A 19,165-nucleotide genomic window follows, 5' to 3' on the forward strand; every position below is an offset into this window, starting at 1 on the left:
AACCAATGAGGCCCTTGCCGCTTAACCCTTGACCAGTCCAATTTTCACGTACTGAAGCACTTTGGAACCTAAAGCACTCAACCTGATGCAAGCTTGAGTTCTCCAGGCCATTGGGCATTTCAAGTACGCAAGGGCAGGGTTTTTGATTAACCTCGTCCTCAATTCTCGGTTTGGCTCTTTTCATGTTCTTTGAGCCGGTGCCAACTATCACTTGAGCCATGGTTCATAACATCTCGTATAGGCTTGACACAAAGTCAACCTGCAAAGCTACCAGCGATGGGCAGCTGACGTTCACATGCGCCATGGTGGGTGTTTTCCTTGTCATGACCGTAGCATGTTTAAGCAAAATCGGATGTATGATAGCGCTTGTCTTCAAGCATTTAAGGAGATGATCCTGCATCAATCTCTCTGAATCTCACGCTGGATCACGCTCCTCTGGCGTTACTGAAGTCTTCACTCGTTTTTCGCCGGCTTGCTCACGACGGTTCACATTCATTGAGGCTATTACATCCATTTTCCAGCTTCGCTCGTCACCTATATTCGGGGTTCGGGTATTTTTACCATGGGTAACCATCTTCGACTGCTTCGAGCTCTGCTCTTGGCAGGTCCTGCGCTGGCAGCCTATGACCCTGCTCCGGCCTCTGAAGAAAAACAATCAGCCTCGTTCGCTACTGTTGCTCCTACAATCCCTCATGGCCATGATGCCGCCGATATCAATCACCTCAAGCCGGCCGAAAGTTGTGCCTTGCACTTTGTCGGCTATGACGGGGAGGGCTCTGCCGAAGTACAGCATTATGCTACCATGCACGCAACATTCGCTCACCCCGCCGTGGTCCTTCATCATTCCTCACTTGTGAGCGAAGTTGCTTGCGCTGAGGATGGGCTTTCCCTCGAGATGAAGTCTGAGGCTGCTTTGAAGTACTGCCAGGAGCACTGGGACCCAAGCAGCATGGTCTTCATCTCCACATCTTGCGGTGCTAAGAACGACGGCCACAATGCTTATTTCAAGGTTTCTGGAATTACTTACGATGAGTCAACCTTGACCGCCCACTGCAAAGCGACCGAGATGGAAGTCCCCGATGTCATGACTGGTGGCAAGATCAAATGGAGCACTTACGGGAAAGAAAAGCACGGTATTGCAAAGCGTGCAATCTCCAGTTGTACAACGTCTACCACCTCTACGACTACCTCAAGCTCCACAACTCCGTGCACAACTCTCATCACTACGACCACGACCTCAAGTTCTACGACTCCATGCAATAGTCCGACTACTACAGGCGGAGGCTCTGCTACTTCATGTGGTGCTCCTCCAGCTGCAACTATATCTGGCTTGCCAGCTGCCGCTTGCGGTACCAATTTTGACCGGGCTCTGGACAACTCGCTCGGATACTGTAAGTATTACCCCCGTATCACTTTTCTTGCATTTGTGGCATTTGTACTGACGAGGGTACGCAGTGGAATTCAACGACGACTCCGATTTCAGCGCCTTCGTTCAGCAATTTGCGCCTGGTATAGCCGACCGCAACGTTAATGATTACCAGCTCGATGACGTCAAGGGTCTGAATTTCAACAGCACGCTCAACACTACTAGAAGCGCGGCCAAGGAACGAGGTATCATGGACCGTCGCGCTGCCCGAATCCAGAAGCGGTTCAGCGTACTCGGCTTCCTCCAGTCTGCTGCCAGTACGGTGCTCAACCTGTTTTCAAGCTCGGGAGATACTAGCGTGCCAGACAATGTTTCTACTGCTGTGCAAAACACCGGCGACTCAATCGGTTCAGGGACTTTTGTCGCGTCAGGGACTCAAGATCAATTCAGCCCCTTCGTTGGGTTTGGGCGTGTCTTTGAGCTGGACGCGAACCAGGACCCTACTTTTCTGTCCGTCAACTACCAGCAGAACGGAGACCAGGGCCTCTTTTTGCTCTGTGAGGGCTGCAAGTTTGCAGGGGAGCTCCGAGTCTCGGGCGAGGTCGATTTCAGTGTTTTAGAAAATACCATTACCGGTGGCAGACTAGAGTTGGATGGCAGCTTGTCGGTTGGAGGCACTTTGAATGCCCAATACTTCGGTGGTTCTTTCGCCGTCTCTCCCACCCAGCAGGAACTTGCGACTACGAGCATCCCCGTCTTCACCATGCCTGGGGTTATAGACGTTAGCTTCGATTTGGAGATTGATGCCATCGCTGGTATAAGTGTCTCGGACCAGTCTAATCGAGCTCAGTTCCGCACAACGATAACTGCAGTATCCCCGGGCTTTACTGCTCAAATCGACCTGAGCAATTCCAATGTCGTTCAGAGCGGCTTTGATCCTCTCCTGTCCACAGACTTCACCACTACGGGTGCGGTTTCTCTCGATCAGGGCCAGTTTAGTCTTCCCAACCAGGTTTCGATCAATTTCAACTTGATTCCACTTGGACCAAGTGGTCACCGACTCCTCAATTTAACCAGTTTCCCTGCCGCTACTTTCGATACGGCGGCGGCACTGGTCGGCGACTGTTTCACTGCCGGGGGTCTCATTTTCGACTCAGCTGTCACCGATAACATCGTCCTTGATACCTTTCAAAGCACGACAGTCCCTCTCGCCCAGGTCACTGGCCCGAGTAACACTGCTGTGTGCCTACGTCCCGGTGCAACGATATCTTCTCGCGCTATATCTGACAGCAATGATGCCTCCGGAGCCCTTCGATCTTCACCGGCGAATATGCGACGACGCCAAGAAACTTGTAATGATACTGATGACTCCCTGAATGGTAGTGGTAGTCAGGCCTTCTTCTACTACACACCTCTCACCGACTTGACTGGTAACTGGGCTTTATACAGCGATGATGATGGAAGTCTTCGTGTGGTGCGAGGAAACGCATCGGCTACTCCCGACGCAACCGCCAACAATACTTTGGGAGATGCTGGTGCTTATTGGGGCTCATATGATCAGATTATCACCAGTGACGGCTCTGCTCGTGTGCTTCACTACTATCCCGACACCATTGATGCATATGGAGTGTCACGTCTCCGAATAAGCCCCATCGATAAGATGCCGAAAACTTCCGACTGCATCAGCTTAGTGCCTGTTAACTACGACAACTCGCCTTCCACACCGGGGGTATACGTGGCTGTTGATACCGTAGGAAAACTGTTCTGGCCGATTATCTGCAATATCGCGGGCCAGCCTTCAAAGATCTTTGTGGCGTCTGACCCCGTCACTGGGCCAGCCAAGCTCACTGACCCGGATCTGCGCTACACCGTGACAGGTGGTGTTGTTCAAAACTGCACTTTCATCCCATTCGAGTCAAACCAGCCTGGTCTTCTGGGTTAAGCTTAACCATCTAGCCCGCTTGCAATGCCACCCCTTCGTCAAGTCGAGCGTGGATATGAGCTCTGCACGCTGGATAATGTCAATCAACTCAGCCTTTCTTCATGGCCTGTTCCCCATCATGAAACTTGGCTTAGTATTATAGATAGGGCGGTCATGTTTATATTGGTCACTTCATGCAAATGAACACGACCTCCTTTCGATGCTATAGTATAGTCCAGATTGTTCCCCAAGTTTCGACAATATTTCTCGGCCTTCACGCCTACATCAGGTATAATTTACTGAGCGGTGGTTGATATGAACTCTATAGTACCTTTAGGCACTGGTCGCCGTCTCCTTTCCTAGACCATCATGGAGAATGGAAAACTTTGTATTGATGGCCAAAGCCGAGCTAGCCTTATTTCTACATGAACTGGAAGTCGGCTGCATGGAAATCTAACTTGCGCTTAACAAAGACCGAAACCTCAGGGGTTCGTCGAGGCTGAAACCGTGAAGTTGCATGTGTTATTTGTGAGCAGAATAGACAATTCTATGAGCGGTTCAATGGGCCAGAAGGGGGCGGAGGATACAATGAGCCCTGTTACAATTTATTCCAAGCACGTAGTTTGAATCACAAAATACAAATCCACAGTCCACAGCACATGTGCATAGGCTTCAGGCATTTGTTAGGCTCGTCCAAGTATCAAGTTACCGGCCCGCCGTATAGCGAGCCCGAATGCTGGCGATGCGACGTTTTGTATTACAGACTTTCTTTACGAATTTTAATTAGACCTCTAAAATTAACTCAATACAGTGCTCCCCGGCGGGAAACGTTCGTGCGCGGTTATTCATCAACCTCGCGAAACTAAAACGCAGCTGCTAAGGCCGAGAAGGGAGATGCTGTGCCAAGGAACCTTGTAAAGTCCGCAAAATCCGGCAGTCTGTGGGGCGTGACGAAATAGGTTTGGCCGGGGTTTAAATATGCAAGAAGGTAATGCTAAAGCCGGATTGGTCATTTTTGTCAATTTGTGGTTCATTCCATTGAGCCTTTGCTGACGGTCACCCATATTAACAAGGCTTAACGCCGATATTCATCTTTGTCGTTGATTAACGCCTAGTTGCCAAGTATTATGATGCTTGAAAGTTGTCAGGCTTTATAATAAACATGCCAGTCAATATATATATATAAGCAGGACCAATGTGCACTCGAGGCAGTAAGATGGCATTATGGACGAACAATTCTGCAATAGTCATATTCCTTCTAGACACTTAACTCACGATGCCTCCTCCAAGAGGAACTTTCAACCCTCTCGAGGGGCCAGGTATGGCTGACTTTCTAGGAGTCTGTGGGTAATTCCCCGGCATGTGCTAAAGACAGTATTCTAGCGGACTATGACATGACCTCGGTGGTCCATAACGACAGCTATCCCGGAATTGATCCGTCCAAGACGGATCTCACTGGCAAGGCCGTTTTTATCAGCGGCGCCTCTAGGGGACTCGGCCGCGCCATGAGCATCTCTTTCGCCAAGGCCGGTGTGTCCATGCTAGCTCTGGGTGCTAGGTCCGATGTCTCGGAAACCGTGAAAGCAGCACAGGAGGCAGCAGCGCAAGCTGGCAGGGCGGAGCCCAAGATTCTGTCCCTCAAATTCGATGTTTCAGACCGCAAGGGCGTCGACGAGGCCGCACAGACAGTGCGGGAGCAATTTGGCCGGCTCGACATCCTCGTCAACAATGCTGGTCTTCTCCTCACAGGCTTCATCGCGGATAGCGACCCAGATGATTGGATGAGGGTCTGGAATGTCAACTTGATGGGACCGTACCTCCTGACAAGAGCCTTCATCCCCTTGATGCTGGAGCGTGGCGACAAGACAATTGTCGCCGTCAGCAGCGTGGGCGCGCATTGCCAAATGCCTGGTTTAAGCGCTTACCAGATGTCAAAACTAGCTGTTCTCCGGCTGGCAGAGTTTGTTTGCGCCGAATATGGGGACAAGGGCATCTTGGCCTATTCTGTCCACCCTGGGAACGTTCAGACAGACATGGCCGATGGTGTTGTAAGCCCGGGACTAGCACCAGGTTCGTCTTCATGACCCGGACACTTGACATTTTCTGATGAGGGTTCACTGATGCTAATGGTCTCCCTACAGTGTTTGTCGAAACGCCAGAACTTAGTGCAGACTCACTCGTCTACCTCACCTCGGAGAAGAGGGACTGGCTCGCTGGCCGATACCTAAATGTTACCTGGGATCTCCCAGAGCTCATGCGAAAAAAAGATTCCATCGTCTCGGGGGACAAGTTGAAAGTCAGACTCGTCGTCTGAAATGACAAACCGTCTCATGGATATTTAAGAACAGCACACTCAATATATAAGATATCGTCAGACGCATTTTGTTTTCTGGGTGTGATGTTAATGGAATGCTTCTGCGCCGATCGATACTAGTAGTATAAGCTTGTAAGATCACCTTTAGCAGTGTTCACCGTCGGCCATCCGCTTCTTGCAATTCCATGGTCTTGCCATCTTCTTGGACCTGGTATGTGGTTGTGACGACGATTCCAGCTTCGCTTCCTCTCCGGCCGCGATCTTCTGTAATGACACTGGTGTTGCCGGATATCTCGTTCTGCACAGACTTGGCCACCGCATTGTCATTGATAAAGTCTTCCTCGCTGGTGCTGAGTATACGTGTGCCTTGTTCCTTTGGAGTGTAACGTGGCAGGATGCTTCGAATGTGGGAACTCTTTCCAGACAGTCCGTACGTCCGACTGTTTTTGTAGGACTTACTGTCAGTACCTCCGTTTCGGCTGGATTTCAACCACCGACTGTTCGAGAACAAAGGTTTAATACAGGCTGCATTTACAGCGATGATAGCGACAAACTGTTGACAGGAGTATAAGTCATCAAATGACACTCAAGTTTATAGTACATCAGATGCGCTTACAGTTTCGCGAATAGCCCATATGGGGTATGTGTTAATAGCCTCAATATTCTGAAGCGAAAGAACGCATCTTAGCAGCGTTGAAATCATGACAAAGACCCCCGAGCACAATAGGACACCAATGGCGAGTTTGTGACCCAACGTAAGCCTCACAGCCCAAAGGAGTGGGATCGGTATGGCCACGATAACTACATCAGTACTACGCGAATATTGTTAGTGTGGATGCTTCCAAATGTGTTTCTCGGGATCTCACGCAACATTCAGACAGCCACTGCGATGTAGTTTATTACTGAGCAGTTTTCTGGAAAATTATTAGAGACAACCCATTTCCATAGCAGTTCCGGCGCGGTCTTACACTCTGGTATAGGAGCGACTCGCCAGTTGTCAAATACTGGAGTGCATTGTGCAAAGATGATTCTTAACATGGCGAGATTAGTTGCCACACAAGTGACCCCTGTCCATTTTACGATCCGTTGTTGGTTGAGCCCGAGCCTATCAAGCGTTGAATTAAGATCCTTCTTACCCAAGCTGATTGTCTTGAGCCAGTCATCGTCGGCGGGAAGGACTTACGTGATGCGGTTAAAGAAACACAGCATGCAAACTTTTAGGTCCAGATGAGGGCAACGTAAGTTTTCCATCCTGTAATCTTTAAGAAGAGAAGAGATATGCTACAAGGAAAATTACTCTCTGTGGTTGAGCAGACTGACTCGCCAGCGGACGAGTTGTTGCTGGCTGGGCTTAGTGAGTCTATCGTCACTTAGACCATTAAGATCGGCAGGCACTTGGTTGAAGTACAACGCATTTGAATTCGGCTGCGTTACGTACGCCTGATCTCTAGTCTCGTTTATCACATTTGCATATGTCATGAAAATATTCCCCATTCCAGAGCTTTGATTTGGTATGGACTTTCGACTAGTATGTACTAATCTAAAGCCCGTATATTGCAGTTTCCAGGCGGTTGGTCAGCCAGCCTAATTGTGGAAGGGCCTAACTAATATTCAGAAGCTAAGGGGTTAATCAAGTGCTTGCGCTCGGCTCCCGGCAGGCTCTTTCTGGCGCTAGTCATTGCGCCTCTAGCCATGCTCATTCTTAGGGATTAGGGTCGGAAGCTCCTCAACTGTTCAATAGGCCAACTGGCGCTGACAATGACCAAAACAGTTACCCAAGGCCCACCTACTACTGGTAGATGGAGATTTATCAATGATCTCGAGGTCTTATTAGGCGTCAAAACGATAGGGAGCTGTCGGGATTAAGCGATGCTAGTGAACTGGCCGCAGGCTCAAGAGTGAGAACGCGAAATCCTCCCACAACTTGCTGATGTTACAAATTTCTCATACTCATATTCATATGTAAGCAGTCAAATCAATCGATTCATACTATAGTTACACTGCAGCGCCAGGCTGAATTGCTTCATTGGGAAGTTCACCGTGTCCAAGAGGGACCTCGTAGTAAGCTATATTAATCTGCGATACTCACTCACCCAAGACGCGCGAACATGCCTATCAGGTGTTTCTACTGGGCTTCCTGAGTTCAAATATTGATAGCCATCTTGAGGAAAAGGTGTCGAGGCTATAGCCACGCTTCACGTTTCTGAACGATTACCGCAGCCGGATGCCCGTTGGACACTGTCGATTTAGAACTGTCTGCTGTGGATCTCCGTGGATCTTACAGAGATTCGCAGCTAGCGAGCGAGTGGAGCTCATATGGCTGCGGGGTTATAGCTGCACCATAATGTTGGTTGTCGGGAAGTTGTGAAAGTCGAACTTTGTTATCGAATATGCTGCGCACGGATGTTTGTAACTGGACGAGTATCTCTTTGGACGAGGCTGATACGATTGGTCCACAATAGCAGACATCTGAACTCTACGTGTTCAAGTAACGCACAACTACATTGCCAGTCTGTCGTCAATGGTCGGAATCACCCTCTCCCGTTTTTTTGCCTGGATGGTGTTTTCGGCCAGTTTTGGCTTTACGTTGATGCATACAACCGTAGCAGCGTACAGCGGAAGCAGAACACGATTGGTCACATCGACCGGGTTTCCAAACCTGCACGATGGTGCGATTTTAGGGAACTTCCTGTACGATTGTGAGTCCTTCAGAGACTGAGTAAAATGCAACCGGAATTGTCAAATACGCGTCACTAACAGTCGCGTTTGGTTTGCATGAATAGCATCCTTGTCGCAAATTGATAGTCACCAAAGGCAGAGCATACAATTGTCATTGACGATTGAATACTTCAAGGTGAAGAACGGTGCTTGAAGGGGGAACTACATCGGGCGATAGCGAGTTTATCGAGAATGGTTGCCCAATTCTAATCGAATCAAAAACGTGTTCCTTTGGTGCGAGTCTGACTGAAAGCACACGTGCCAACAGCAGAGTCCACGTTCCATCTTTGTAGTATGCATTTTTCCCTGTTTGAGCCATGATTGACAGCGAGGTCACGATTATACTAGCCATCCTGACTAAGTGAGTCGAAGATAGAAGCTTCGAGCGGGAGGGTTTTCATGAGAAATGGCCACGGGCCAGAACCTTGGAAGTCTGCCTTTGCTGACTCGTCAGCAGACCTGAGTCGGCGACTGTTGGCCGCCGACGCCGACTCAAACCCCTGGCAAGTCGGGTCGCGCTTAACGAAAGCTCCGTGCTCGTTGCAATCCCTCCAGCCAAGCGAGCAGGCCTTGGCCCAGACGGGGACAAGCGCATGCCGTATCCAGCTAGCATCACAACGCCGTTCTTTGACGGACGTGAGCAATGACGGTAGTGACAAACCACGGCCAAGACGCATCCAATCAGCCGACAGAGCAATGACAAAGCAGCAAAATGCGCCGCAGAAAATGGGCCTGAAGTCGGCCACTTTTGAATCAGGCCCCGGCGTTGTTGATAGGAAATTTGCAGCGAGCTAGCAACCGCAGACTACGTAGGAGGAGGTGGGCGAGGCGCAGAACTCGGAGATACTCGCTCTTCTCAGGTTGTGCGAGCTGCAGGATTGGGCCAGTGGACTGGCAATATATGAGACCTGGCTGCCATCACGGAGGGAAGTCAAAATCCAACCTTAACTTTGCTTGCACTGCATCAAGCGCTCTATACAGTTGATCGCATTCCGTCAAAGCGAATCATAACACCCGAAACTCTACTACAGCTAACGCCCGGGTCTCTCACTCTTGGCAAACTCGCGCCAGTGCTAGACCAGACCGAGCGGTACTCTGGGACACTATCTTGCCATAGCAAAAAGGTGGCAGCACATATACCGATTAGACAGCTGGGAGAAGCCCATGATACGAACCCCACTGCGAGCGTCGTTCACGACCCCGACCTTTTGAAACGGCCCAGACGCTCAAATCTCACGCCGTTGCCTCCCTCGCGTCAGCAACCAAGGAAACAGCTTCGTCCAAGATGTCGTCCTCCTCAGGGCCACCGTATATGCCAAACATGGCCCAGGTCGGCGGCCTGCCGACAATAATACCCGACGTGCCCATCTCGGCCACTCTGATTTTCGTGTACCTCTGCCTCGCAGTAACGCACATGACCATATTTCGGGTCAACCTGAAGCGCGACCACAAGTTCGTCTTCTCGGGCTTGCTGTTCGGTCTTTCGATGGCACGCACAGCCGCGCTGGCCATGCGCATAGCCTGGGCTACACATCAAACCAACATTTCTATTGGCATTGCGGCCAACATCTTGACGCAGGCAGGTGTCGTCCTCCTCTTCGTCGCCAACCTCTTCTTCGCTCAGCGCATTGTCCGCGCCTATCACCCAACCTTCGGCTGGCATACCGGCGCACGCATCGTTTTCCGATTCCTCGTCGCTTCCGTGATCGCTTGTCTGATCATGGTTATTGTATGTACGGTGCACTCGTTCTATACCCTTGACACCGTGGCCCGCCAGATGGACCGCAAGGTGCAGCTCACCGCCGGCGTATATCTGGCATTCCTCGCATTTGTTCCGGCGCCGGCGGTCATCATAGCCTCGTTGTTTCCCAGCAAAACCCGCGTGGAGAAGTTCGGTCAGGGCCGGTTCCGAACCAAGATTGCGCTGCTCCTTTTCACGTCCTTGCTCCTGACCCTTGGCGCCGGGTTCAGGGTCGGGACAAACTTCGCTGCAAGGCCGCAAAATGATCCGGCCTGGTACCACCACAAGGCGTGTTACTACTGTTTCAACTACGCCATTGAGATTATCGTGTCCACACTGTACGCAGCTGTACGGTTCGACCGGAGGTTCCATATCCCCGATGGCGCGAAAGGTCCAGGCGATTATGCACAGGGTGTCACAGGTCCGCGAGTTAATACTGAGGAGGAGGCATTTGGTCCTGAGCGAAGTGAGGACGAAGCAACCATAGGAGGCGCAACACCGACAGAAAGCGCATGGGAGGAGAGATTCAGGAAGGAGCAGAAGAGTGAGGCCGGAACGACTGTTTAAGAAAGACTACGATACCCAATAAGACGTACATGCATACCTGTATATGTAAATGCCTAGAATAAGTTATAATAAGATATAGACCAATTGCATTATATCAAGTATGGCGAGATTGGTGCTTGGAATTGTTCAGCCATGGGAAGTCATAGTTCATACACATTGACCCTGATGATGACGAGCAGTCCAGTTCTTTTGATACCGCCTCTGAATTCCTGCTTCATCTATATGGTGAGCTCGGGCTGGTGAGACGTGGTATAGAATTGTGGCTGAGAAATAGTGGCTGTGCTTTTTCGCGTTTCACTTATTTAATTTCCTTCTTTTCCGTAGAATTTAATACACCATCGCACTTTTTGCCTTCATTTTACGACTGTTCGGTTTGGCGACCGTCGATTTATACGTCTATTTTGACCATACGAACGATGTATGTTCAATTCGTCGGCACTGACGAGGAGAACTGCGTTGGCTGAGGTTGTGTTACTTGGGGAATATGGCCCAGGAGCACCACTCCAGTTCAATGGTCAAGGAGTTGATCGAAACATACTGGCTATAGACATCTACCTTGTTCTCGTCCGCATAGCCCCAAATATCTCGATCAATTTCGTGGGCTGTAGCTGAGGTTTGGGGAATCATCAAACTTCTCGAACGGTCGCCTTTTAGTTAACGCTGATCCTTAATCAGAAAGCAAAGCTGCGATATATGCTGCAATACCATATCACCAATCTCTAGGATCGGCAGAATTGCATGTCCCGATAATGTCTGGTAGTGATTTATAATACAAATGCTGTGGTCAATAAGTATATAGAAGCACGACACACAAAGCAGCCTGGTCAGTTACAAGAATCCGATACTGAACAACGCAAGAACAATGAAGTTCCTTTGCAGTGTCATTTATATGTTACGTGAAAAGGGAAGAAAGAGCGCAGACATGATTATACCGATGACCAAGTCAATCAACACTACCAACGGATATTGTTCTACATGATTGCCTTTAGTTGTGTCCGAATCACATCGAACCCTTGTCTAGTTTGCTGCACAATACTTACCAACCGCATAATGATAGCTAGGGTTGCTAGCAGCAGCCGGGCAAAGCTATGCAATCCATGTAGAAACCCGGTTTAAATGATGCATGAATCTGCAAGCCCGTTGGCCGAGACTGCCTTATGGATCACGAAGATACCTGTCAATGCAGCGCATACCACTTACACCTTGTTGAGTGCATTGTGGACTACAGTGAATGTACTGCTAGCCAAAACCTCGATGACAAAAGATACCTAGCTACTCCGGCATGGGAGCATCGCAAGCACCTCTGGAGGGCCACTGACCAGACGCGGCACATGCCGTTGAAGTGGATTTATGCATCACTATTCCAAGTATTCTGGTCTCGGCTGCTCCCATTCTGACAATGCCCGCGCAGAGTACGGCAGGCCAAGGTCCATGCGCAAATCGCCGTCCGCTGAGCACTGACACATGCATGCAGTCTTAGCTTGCAACTGGAAATGGCTCCTTAAACGGCATTCCGAAAATTCGGCACGAAAGCAACGGAGTTCTTCTCGGCCCAATCTTAACACAGGTCTCAGTACACCCGATAGTTGGCCTTTGTGGGATTGTATTTTCGAATGCCGCGATGGATGCACTCTGCACCTCGATGGTACGTTTTTTTGCCATGTGACTACATGTAAGTACTGTTTAGTACTAGTCCTTCACAAGGGATAGAGTACATATTGTCCAATAGGAGTACACTCCGCTTTCGCGAAAGTTGCACGAGTCATTACCATGGAGTGTGCAGGGTGATTGAGTGATATGGGCCATGCAGATACCATAGTGGCCACAACTATACTTGGACCTTGTATCAAGGTCTGCCGCAATGCCTGCTTTCCAATAGACCCACTGGCCAGCTTGGCGTTGGTCACACCTGCAATGGAACTGGACCTTTTAGATGGTGCACATACTTAACAGACGAGCCTGGCGAGTTTACGGATTATTGCACCTGTCCTCCGCTTGTCACTGAGTTCCGCTCTCAAGATCAAAATCAAAGTCGCAATGAATTCTAACGACATAGAAAGCCGAAAGGTCGCAATAATCACGGGCTCGACGGTTTGTTGGCTTCTTCCCTTGACCAATCCTCTACGTAAATTGACTGACAAAATCTAGAGTGGGATCGGCCTTGATCTCGCGAGGCACCTTCACCGTCTTGGATATCGAGTCGCTATTTCTGGCAGACGTGTGGAAGTTGGTGAGCAAATTGCTAAAGACTTAGACTCCACAGGAGCTACCGCTACTTTTGTCCAATGCGACGTAGAGGCGTACTCATCACAGGCCAGTCTTTTCAAGACTATCTGGGACAAATGGAACCGCCTTGATGTATTCATTCCCAATGCTGGTATCGTCGACAAGGGGAGCATCTACAACTTCAGACGTCGCTCAGCTACTGTTGACGATATACCGTGCGAACCTGATTTGACTTGTACCGAGGTTGGCTGGAAAGGTCTGATTTTTGGAACGACTCTTGCTACACATTTCATGCGACACAACACTGTACCTGGGGGCAAGGTCATCGTAACGGGGAGCATTATGGGTGTTCATCCATGTCCTACTTTCCCAGAGTATTCTTCAGTCAAGGCCGCAATGCTGCAATGGGCCAGGGCAATGGCCCCACTGCTTCTGAAGAAAGAGAGCATAACCATAAATATAGTGCTGCCGAATGCTACGGATACTCCTTGTATGCCCGATTTCAAGGTGGCCTTCTTGCCAGAGCAGTATGGTCCCTTACCCAACCACCATTAGCAGCTGCTGACAACGTGAAGGTTGACCTTGAAGTCATGCCTCACTTCTGCTTATGACATTTTTCTGGATGATGGCCCAAACCAAATGACTGGGCAGGCTGTCGAAGCTGCTCACGACAGGCTCTATTTCTATGAGCTCCCAGAGCCCAAGGGTGGAGACGTAACAAAAAGGACCATAAGCGCGTACGAGCCCTGGTTTGCACCGATGCATGGAGAGAAGAGTGACTTGGATACTGCGATCAAAGCGCCACCTACGCAGACCCAAAATAGCACATCCTTAGACTGAAGCTCGTTGTCTCTGAAGTGAATATATTCAGACTCCGACAAAGTTTGGCGTAATTATCAACCACTTCTAAATTAGCGTATGGATCTTAGCTCGCAATTTATTCGTTGTGCCATAGTAACACCGCGAGTGCGGTTCAAAGATCCGGCTTATTGATGAGGTAGGAGGGCAAATGGGGAGAGTTCACCGGTGCCAAAGTAAGTGTCTTACGTAGGCACCACGCACCCGTCGTATGTGGGAACATGGCCCACACAGACCCGCCTGTCGTACTCCGCATGGCGGCGAATGATATGTATCTGATCAATAGAATCTATGTTTGCTCCTCCACTGCGGGTTTGCCGGATGCCATGTTGTGGCACTGTCCGGATACCGCTCGGCCGCCTGGGTTAAGTGAGACTACATACCCGGCCCTTGTCATGCTGCTCAGGGAATCTGGTGGTTGGGTGGCATCACCATCGTGCTCACCCATGAATACAGTCAGCCCTCCAGCCCTTGTCCACTTTATGAATTTTTCGAAGAACATTTCCTGAATTCGACCCGCAAATCGAATGTCTGCCCCCTTCAACCACGCTTATTTCCACCAAGTCCAGATATGTCAAAGGTGATCGCTGTAACAGGAGCCACTGGCTCTCAGGGGGGTGGCGTCGTGAATGTGATGAAGAAAACACCGGGATGGAAAGTCAGAGCAATCACACGGAATGTCGACAGCGATTCTGCGAGGAAGCTCGCAGCTGACGGCGTAGAAGTTGTCGCGGCTAGCTTTGACGACGAAGACTCGTTGCTCAAGGCATTCGAGGTTTGCAACACCACTCTAGTCTTCCTGTGATGCTATTGAATACTAATCTGAGTTAGGGTGTTTATGCTGTATTTGCTGTGACAAACTGGTGGGAACACCTGTTCAGCGGCAAGTCTCAAGATGAAGCTGGCGTACTCGAGGAAGAACAAGGTATGAAGATCGCGCGAGCTGCAGCCAGGACCACAACGCTGGAGCACTACATCTGGTCAACTTGCCCGAGCGCTAAGAAGATTCTTAAGGGGGACAACGTAGCCCCCCACGTGAGTGAACCTAATACCGTAGTGCCGTACCTGACTACTCAGGGAGTTGCTAATTATTGATCAATGCAGATGGACTACAAGGCTAATGTCGACGATCGCATCAAATCCGAGCTTCCCGAGCTCGCAAAGAAAACCACGTATCTTATGTTTGGTTATTACCCTCAAAACCTTGCTTTCTTTCCGCTACTTAAGCCGATCGCATATGTAAGCCCCAGCATACGTATATAGAACCCAAATATTTCCGCTGACCCCATATAAGCCAGGGACGGAGCAGTACATCCAACTAATGCCAACCAAACCAAGCGCTAGGATCCTGCTGTCTGGTGACATGTCCACCAATCCAGGAATCTGGGTACGCCAACGTAGCCCTTGAGAAGTGGACGTTCCAAGAAATGGCAGATGTCTGGTCTCAAGTCACTGGGAAGAAATGCAGCTTCGTCCAGTGTTCCCCAGAGGATTGGACCGCACTGTGGGGGCCGGCCGGTCATGAGCTCGGGCTCCAGTTCAAGTTTGGCGAGCTATGTGATCCGTGGCAGGAAACAGATGAACATATTAGCGCTGAAGAGCTAGGGATTGATGTCAATGAGGTGGTTGGGTTCAAGGGTACAATCGAGGGCCTCAAACATCTATTCTAGGAACAAGGAACATCTGTTCTAGCCTAATCATATCATAGCTTCATTGTGAAATGCAAATCCATTCGTTGTCATTCTTCGAATTCGTAAACATGATATTGTTGAAAATAACTCCTTCGTCAATGTACATTTACGTTTGCGGACAATTGCCATGGTACGTCTGGGGATTCAAATTGAGTGTAGACTCTGCATTTCACAGGATCTGGATCGTGTCGGTCAGTTGATGGAAGAAATTAATGACCAATGGTAGGAGTCATCAAGGTCTTTGGTTCGAGTGTTTACTGTTACACTAGAGAGATGCTTGCTTTCCGTATATGTACACTATTGGTTACCGAGGAAAAGCTGACAGAAGCCGACATTTACATCTAAGTTTCGAACTTGTCCACAAGACGACGCTTGCTTCACAAGTTGCATCGCTAAGCTGGTTATACCAATGCTACAACCGAAACAGAAAAGAGTTACCGCGTTTTGAATCACAATTATATACCGAGAAGCTATAGAACACGAGGCGGCGAACTAAGTGGCTGACCCCCAACATGCTCGTGGGCAAGCTCAATACAGTCTCACGCCCCTACCTTTTATATGAATACTCGTTGCGTAAGCAACACTGTCACAGGTGAAGCAAGAAGTCGTCTTTCCTTGAGAAGTATATTACTGATATTTACTGCTGCGGGTTCATTGGTGCCCTGACTAGTTCGGCTCCGGTTTCGTTAACCCTAAGTATGTACTTACGGCGGTTAGTGACGGCGCCTGTTGCAACTGTGGACAAGTGGGGCGTAGGCCGCCGAAGATCGCCGACATGGTTTGCGCCTTTTCCCTTGCATGTGGAGACCAAGTCCAGGTATTTCCAACTGCTCGACTTGACTTAGGTATATAATAACTGTTTCACTGCTTCAGGTCTCCTGGCACAGTCTTCAGCTCGTAGGACCTGAAGTGGCATATTCCACGGCAACTTCCCTTACTTTTCTTCCACGATGGTCAAGATCCCTCCGTTCGACGTTGAGCAATGGATGGACAAGTATGAGACCACACCAGGTGTTCTCAACATTGCCGAAACATGCTGTTCTTCGATATCAGTAGATGCCCTTCAAAGGCTCAACAAGCGGCAAGATGCGCCTCCACCAGTCGATTTCTCAAGACCGATGACGTATGGCGCGATCTTGGGCTCGGCTGAGCTTCGCCAGAACATTGCCAGCCAGTACGACAGCGCAGGGAGCTCTGGAGAAGTGCACCCGGATTCGGTCATTGTCACGCAGGGTGCTATCGCGGCGAATCACCTGGTTTTTTACAGTCTCGTGGGCCCGGGCGATCATGTGGTCTGCGTCTTTCCAACCTACCAGCAGCTCTATGCTGTCCCTGAGAGCCTAGGTGCTGAGGTATCATTGTGGGAACTCAAAGCCGAGGATGGGTTCGTACCCGACGTCAAGGCGCTTCGGGGGCTTATCAAAAGCAACACGAAGGTCGGTAAATGATCTAGCTAAGTCAGTAGGATCGTACTAAGGCGAGTCGGTCACAGATGATTGTCATCAACAACCCTAACAACCCAACTGGAGCGACTATACCCACGGAAACTCTGAAGCAGATAATTGAGGTAGCGCGCGAAAAAGGCATCATTGTCTTCGCCGACGAGGTCTACCGGCCGCTCTACCACAGTCTTGACGCTGACAAGATCCCGCCCTCTGCCCTTTCGCTCGGTTATGAGAAGGTTGTCGTCACGTCGTCGATGTCCAAGGCCTGGGCCCTGGCTGGGATTCGTGTGGGCTGGATCGCATCGCAGGATCCCAGTATCATCGAGAAGGTTGCTTTGGTTCGGGATTACACCACCATTAGTGTATCGCAGATCGATGACCAAGTGGCGCGTTATGCGCTCAGCCCAGATGTCAGGCCGCAGCTGATAGCTCGAAACCTAGAGCTCTCGAAGAAGAACTTGGCGTTGGTGGATCAGTTTATCCAGGGTCACCAGGACGTCGTCTCGTGGGTGAAGCCGACAGCAGGCACCACAGCCTTTGTGCAGTTCAAGAAGAACGGCAAGCCCGTCGACGATGAGAAGTTCTGTCTCGATGTTCTGGAGAAGACAAAAGTGATGTTCCTACCTGGATCCAAGTGTTTCGGGCATGGAAAGGGGTTCCAGGGGTATGTCCGGATTGGGTATGTGCAAGAGACAGGGGTGCTGCAGGAGGCACTGGAGCAACTGAGCGCATATGTCAAGGAAAACCTTGCATGAACTTGATGTCCAGACTATAAGATCTGGGCAGGAGATCTCCCATCGATGGTGTAACTATGTACATTCGAAACAGCAAGCTTGCCATTGGACCGAGCCCAGAGGTGGCGGATCAGTGGGAGATTTTGGCCCATGAATAGTATCAGACGTCACTTCACGCCGTGGTCGGAAAGAGGATAAATCAAGGCATTCACTCTGGTATCGTATATAAATCATACTGCGCCGTTGCTTCAACAAATTGTAGACGCATAGCCGGACCGTGTACGCCCTTGGCCATGTGAGATCGCTGACTAGATACCTAGCACGGAAGTCATCCGAGGAAGCAAGTTCTCAATGCAATAAACTAGGTCCACTCATCAACATTCTAGTTTCCCAAGGTAGGTCGTAATTGTACAAACCCGGAAGAGGCGGGCTCGGAACGCTCGTAGGATGCCCCCTTTGAACCCGTGGCCGGGCGACGGCGTACGCCTTGGCCAGATTCCAGCTTTTCAGGGAAGCGCAAGTCAAGCCAAGTCATCAATCGAGACGCCTTGTTGAATGTTTTTCGCGGCGACCCGGAGCCCTGGGACCGGGTGCGTTCGGGACCTGCAGCCCCAGCTCGGCGCATCCCGATCGTACCACGGTGGTGCAAGGCGGCCCACAAAATGTGTCGACAAATGGTCAGCAGCCTGGCTGGCGGCCCTGGAGAATCCGACGAAACACACCACTTTTCAGGAGCGCATGTCAACTGGTCGACCCAGCTCAGCCTGCGCCAGGGTTTGCGGCTCAGCTGTCAAAATGTTTCCCTGGTGCTTCTCTGCAGTAGCTTCCGCTGCTGACCCAACGCCCTGGTTTGTGGCCTGACCCTACGGGCGAAGCAGGCCATTATGCCTGGATATCTGCTGATGGCACTGTTTTCCGCCAACGTGTCTCTATTGCTGCCGTGGAGGAGTGGACGATGGTAAACATGACCGCCGGTGTCCGGTCCTGCCCTCGTCCGTATAAGAGCGTGATGTTGGTTGTGTGTCCGAGATGGTGTTTCCCTCAGTGCATCAGCAACATCACCACTCTAGACCTGTAAATAGGACAGCATCTCAACTCCTCTGTACATACTACTACCTCACCACTCAAATCATCTCGCATCGATCTCGAGTTTCTTCTCATTCTCGGCTACTATAATCATAATGTCGGCACCATTCTCCCGCACAGCAGGCCAGGTCCTTGCAAGGAGGCTCTTCTCCTCCACGTCACGGGCGCAGTCCGTACATGCGAGTGCAGGGTCCGAGTTCCGAGCCCTGTTCAAGCCCGCGAGCTCCATGGGGTCGCAACCGACGGACTGGGGCAGAATAATTCGCACTCGTGCAGTAACCGCAGTCATGTGAGTTCAACCCCGATATCAGCGTGGCTCGGCCCCACGACATACTGACTGGTGTGGAAATCAGTTACTTCACAGGCATGGGCACCGTCCTCGGCTGGCCTCTTGCCGCAGCATGGGCCTTGGATGGCAAGATCGGGAGCGGCATCTTCTGATAATTTGTATGAATACCCATTTTAGCATTGACGGGGCGTTTGGTGGTGGCATCAGGG

The 19,165-nt window shown here is 50.3% G+C and overlaps 9 protein-coding genes across 9 annotated transcripts; 8 read left to right on the top strand and 1 right to left on the bottom strand.

Moving 5' to 3' along the window:
• Positions 1-562: 562 nt before the first annotated feature.
• Positions 563-3,308, top strand: JN550_006465 (uncharacterized protein; the record flags this gene model as incomplete). The annotated part of the gene is made up of 2 exons (XM_049318206.1): positions 563-1,391; positions 1,456-3,308. 2 exons carry the CDS (start codon positions 563-565, stop codon positions 3,306-3,308), a joined length of 2,682 nt encoding a protein of 893 aa, XP_049171684.1.
• Positions 3,309-4,563: 1,255 nt separating this feature from the next.
• Positions 4,564-5,601, top strand: JN550_006466 (uncharacterized protein; the record flags this gene model as incomplete). The annotated part of the gene is made up of 3 exons (XM_049318207.1): positions 4,564-4,606; positions 4,671-5,357; positions 5,429-5,601. 3 exons carry the CDS (start codon positions 4,564-4,566, stop codon positions 5,599-5,601), a joined length of 903 nt encoding a protein of 300 aa, XP_049171685.1.
• Positions 5,602-5,755: 154 nt separating this feature from the next.
• JN550_006467 (uncharacterized protein) lies at positions 5,756-6,304 on the bottom strand (the record flags this gene model as incomplete). The annotated part of the gene is made up of 2 exons (XM_049318210.1): positions 5,756-6,154; positions 6,218-6,304. The coding sequence occupies 2 exons, from the start codon at positions 6,302-6,304 to the stop codon at positions 5,756-5,758; spliced, it is 486 nt and encodes a 161-aa protein (XP_049171686.1).
• Positions 6,305-8,636: 2,332 nt separating this feature from the next.
• On the top strand, positions 8,637-8,966 carry JN550_006468 (uncharacterized protein; the record flags this gene model as incomplete). Its single annotated transcript, XM_049318211.1, has 2 exons — positions 8,637-8,680; positions 8,777-8,966. 2 exons carry the CDS (start codon positions 8,637-8,639, stop codon positions 8,964-8,966), a joined length of 234 nt encoding a protein of 77 aa, XP_049171687.1.
• A 674-nt stretch (positions 8,967-9,640) lies between these two features.
• Positions 9,641-10,627, top strand: JN550_006469 (uncharacterized protein; the record flags this gene model as incomplete). The annotated part of the gene is made up of 1 exon (XM_049318212.1): positions 9,641-10,627. One exon carries the CDS (start codon positions 9,641-9,643, stop codon positions 10,625-10,627), a length of 987 nt encoding a protein of 328 aa, XP_049171688.1.
• Positions 10,628-12,664: 2,037 nt separating this feature from the next.
• Positions 12,665-13,408, top strand: JN550_006470 (uncharacterized protein; the record flags this gene model as incomplete). The annotated part of the gene is made up of 2 exons (XM_049318213.1): positions 12,665-12,718; positions 12,776-13,408. The coding sequence occupies 2 exons, from the start codon at positions 12,665-12,667 to the stop codon at positions 13,406-13,408; spliced, it is 687 nt and encodes a 228-aa protein (XP_049171689.1).
• An 874-nt stretch (positions 13,409-14,282) lies between these two features.
• Positions 14,283-15,381, top strand: JN550_006471 (uncharacterized protein; the record flags this gene model as incomplete). The annotated part of the gene is made up of 4 exons (XM_049318214.1): positions 14,283-14,486; positions 14,543-14,746; positions 14,816-14,950; positions 15,091-15,381. The coding sequence occupies 4 exons, from the start codon at positions 14,283-14,285 to the stop codon at positions 15,379-15,381; spliced, it is 834 nt and encodes a 277-aa protein (XP_049171690.1).
• A 971-nt stretch (positions 15,382-16,352) lies between these two features.
• Positions 16,353-17,602, top strand: JN550_006472 (uncharacterized protein; the record flags this gene model as incomplete). Its single annotated transcript, XM_049318215.1, has 2 exons — positions 16,353-16,838; positions 16,895-17,602. The coding sequence occupies 2 exons, from the start codon at positions 16,353-16,355 to the stop codon at positions 17,600-17,602; spliced, it is 1,194 nt and encodes a 397-aa protein (XP_049171691.1).
• Positions 17,603-18,762: 1,160 nt separating this feature from the next.
• JN550_006473 (uncharacterized protein) lies at positions 18,763-19,108 on the top strand (the record flags this gene model as incomplete). The annotated part of the gene is made up of 2 exons (XM_049318216.1): positions 18,763-18,956; positions 19,021-19,108. The coding sequence occupies 2 exons, from the start codon at positions 18,763-18,765 to the stop codon at positions 19,106-19,108; spliced, it is 282 nt and encodes a 93-aa protein (XP_049171692.1).
• Positions 19,109-19,165: the final 57 nt, after the last annotated feature.

Source organism: Neoarthrinium moseri, assembly GCF_022829205.1.
Source record: "Neoarthrinium moseri strain CBS 164.80 chromosome Unknown scaffold22_Wmoseri_CBS_16480, whole genome shotgun sequence".
NCBI classification, from domain to species: domain Eukaryota; kingdom Fungi; phylum Ascomycota; class Sordariomycetes; order Amphisphaeriales; family Apiosporaceae; genus Neoarthrinium; species Neoarthrinium moseri.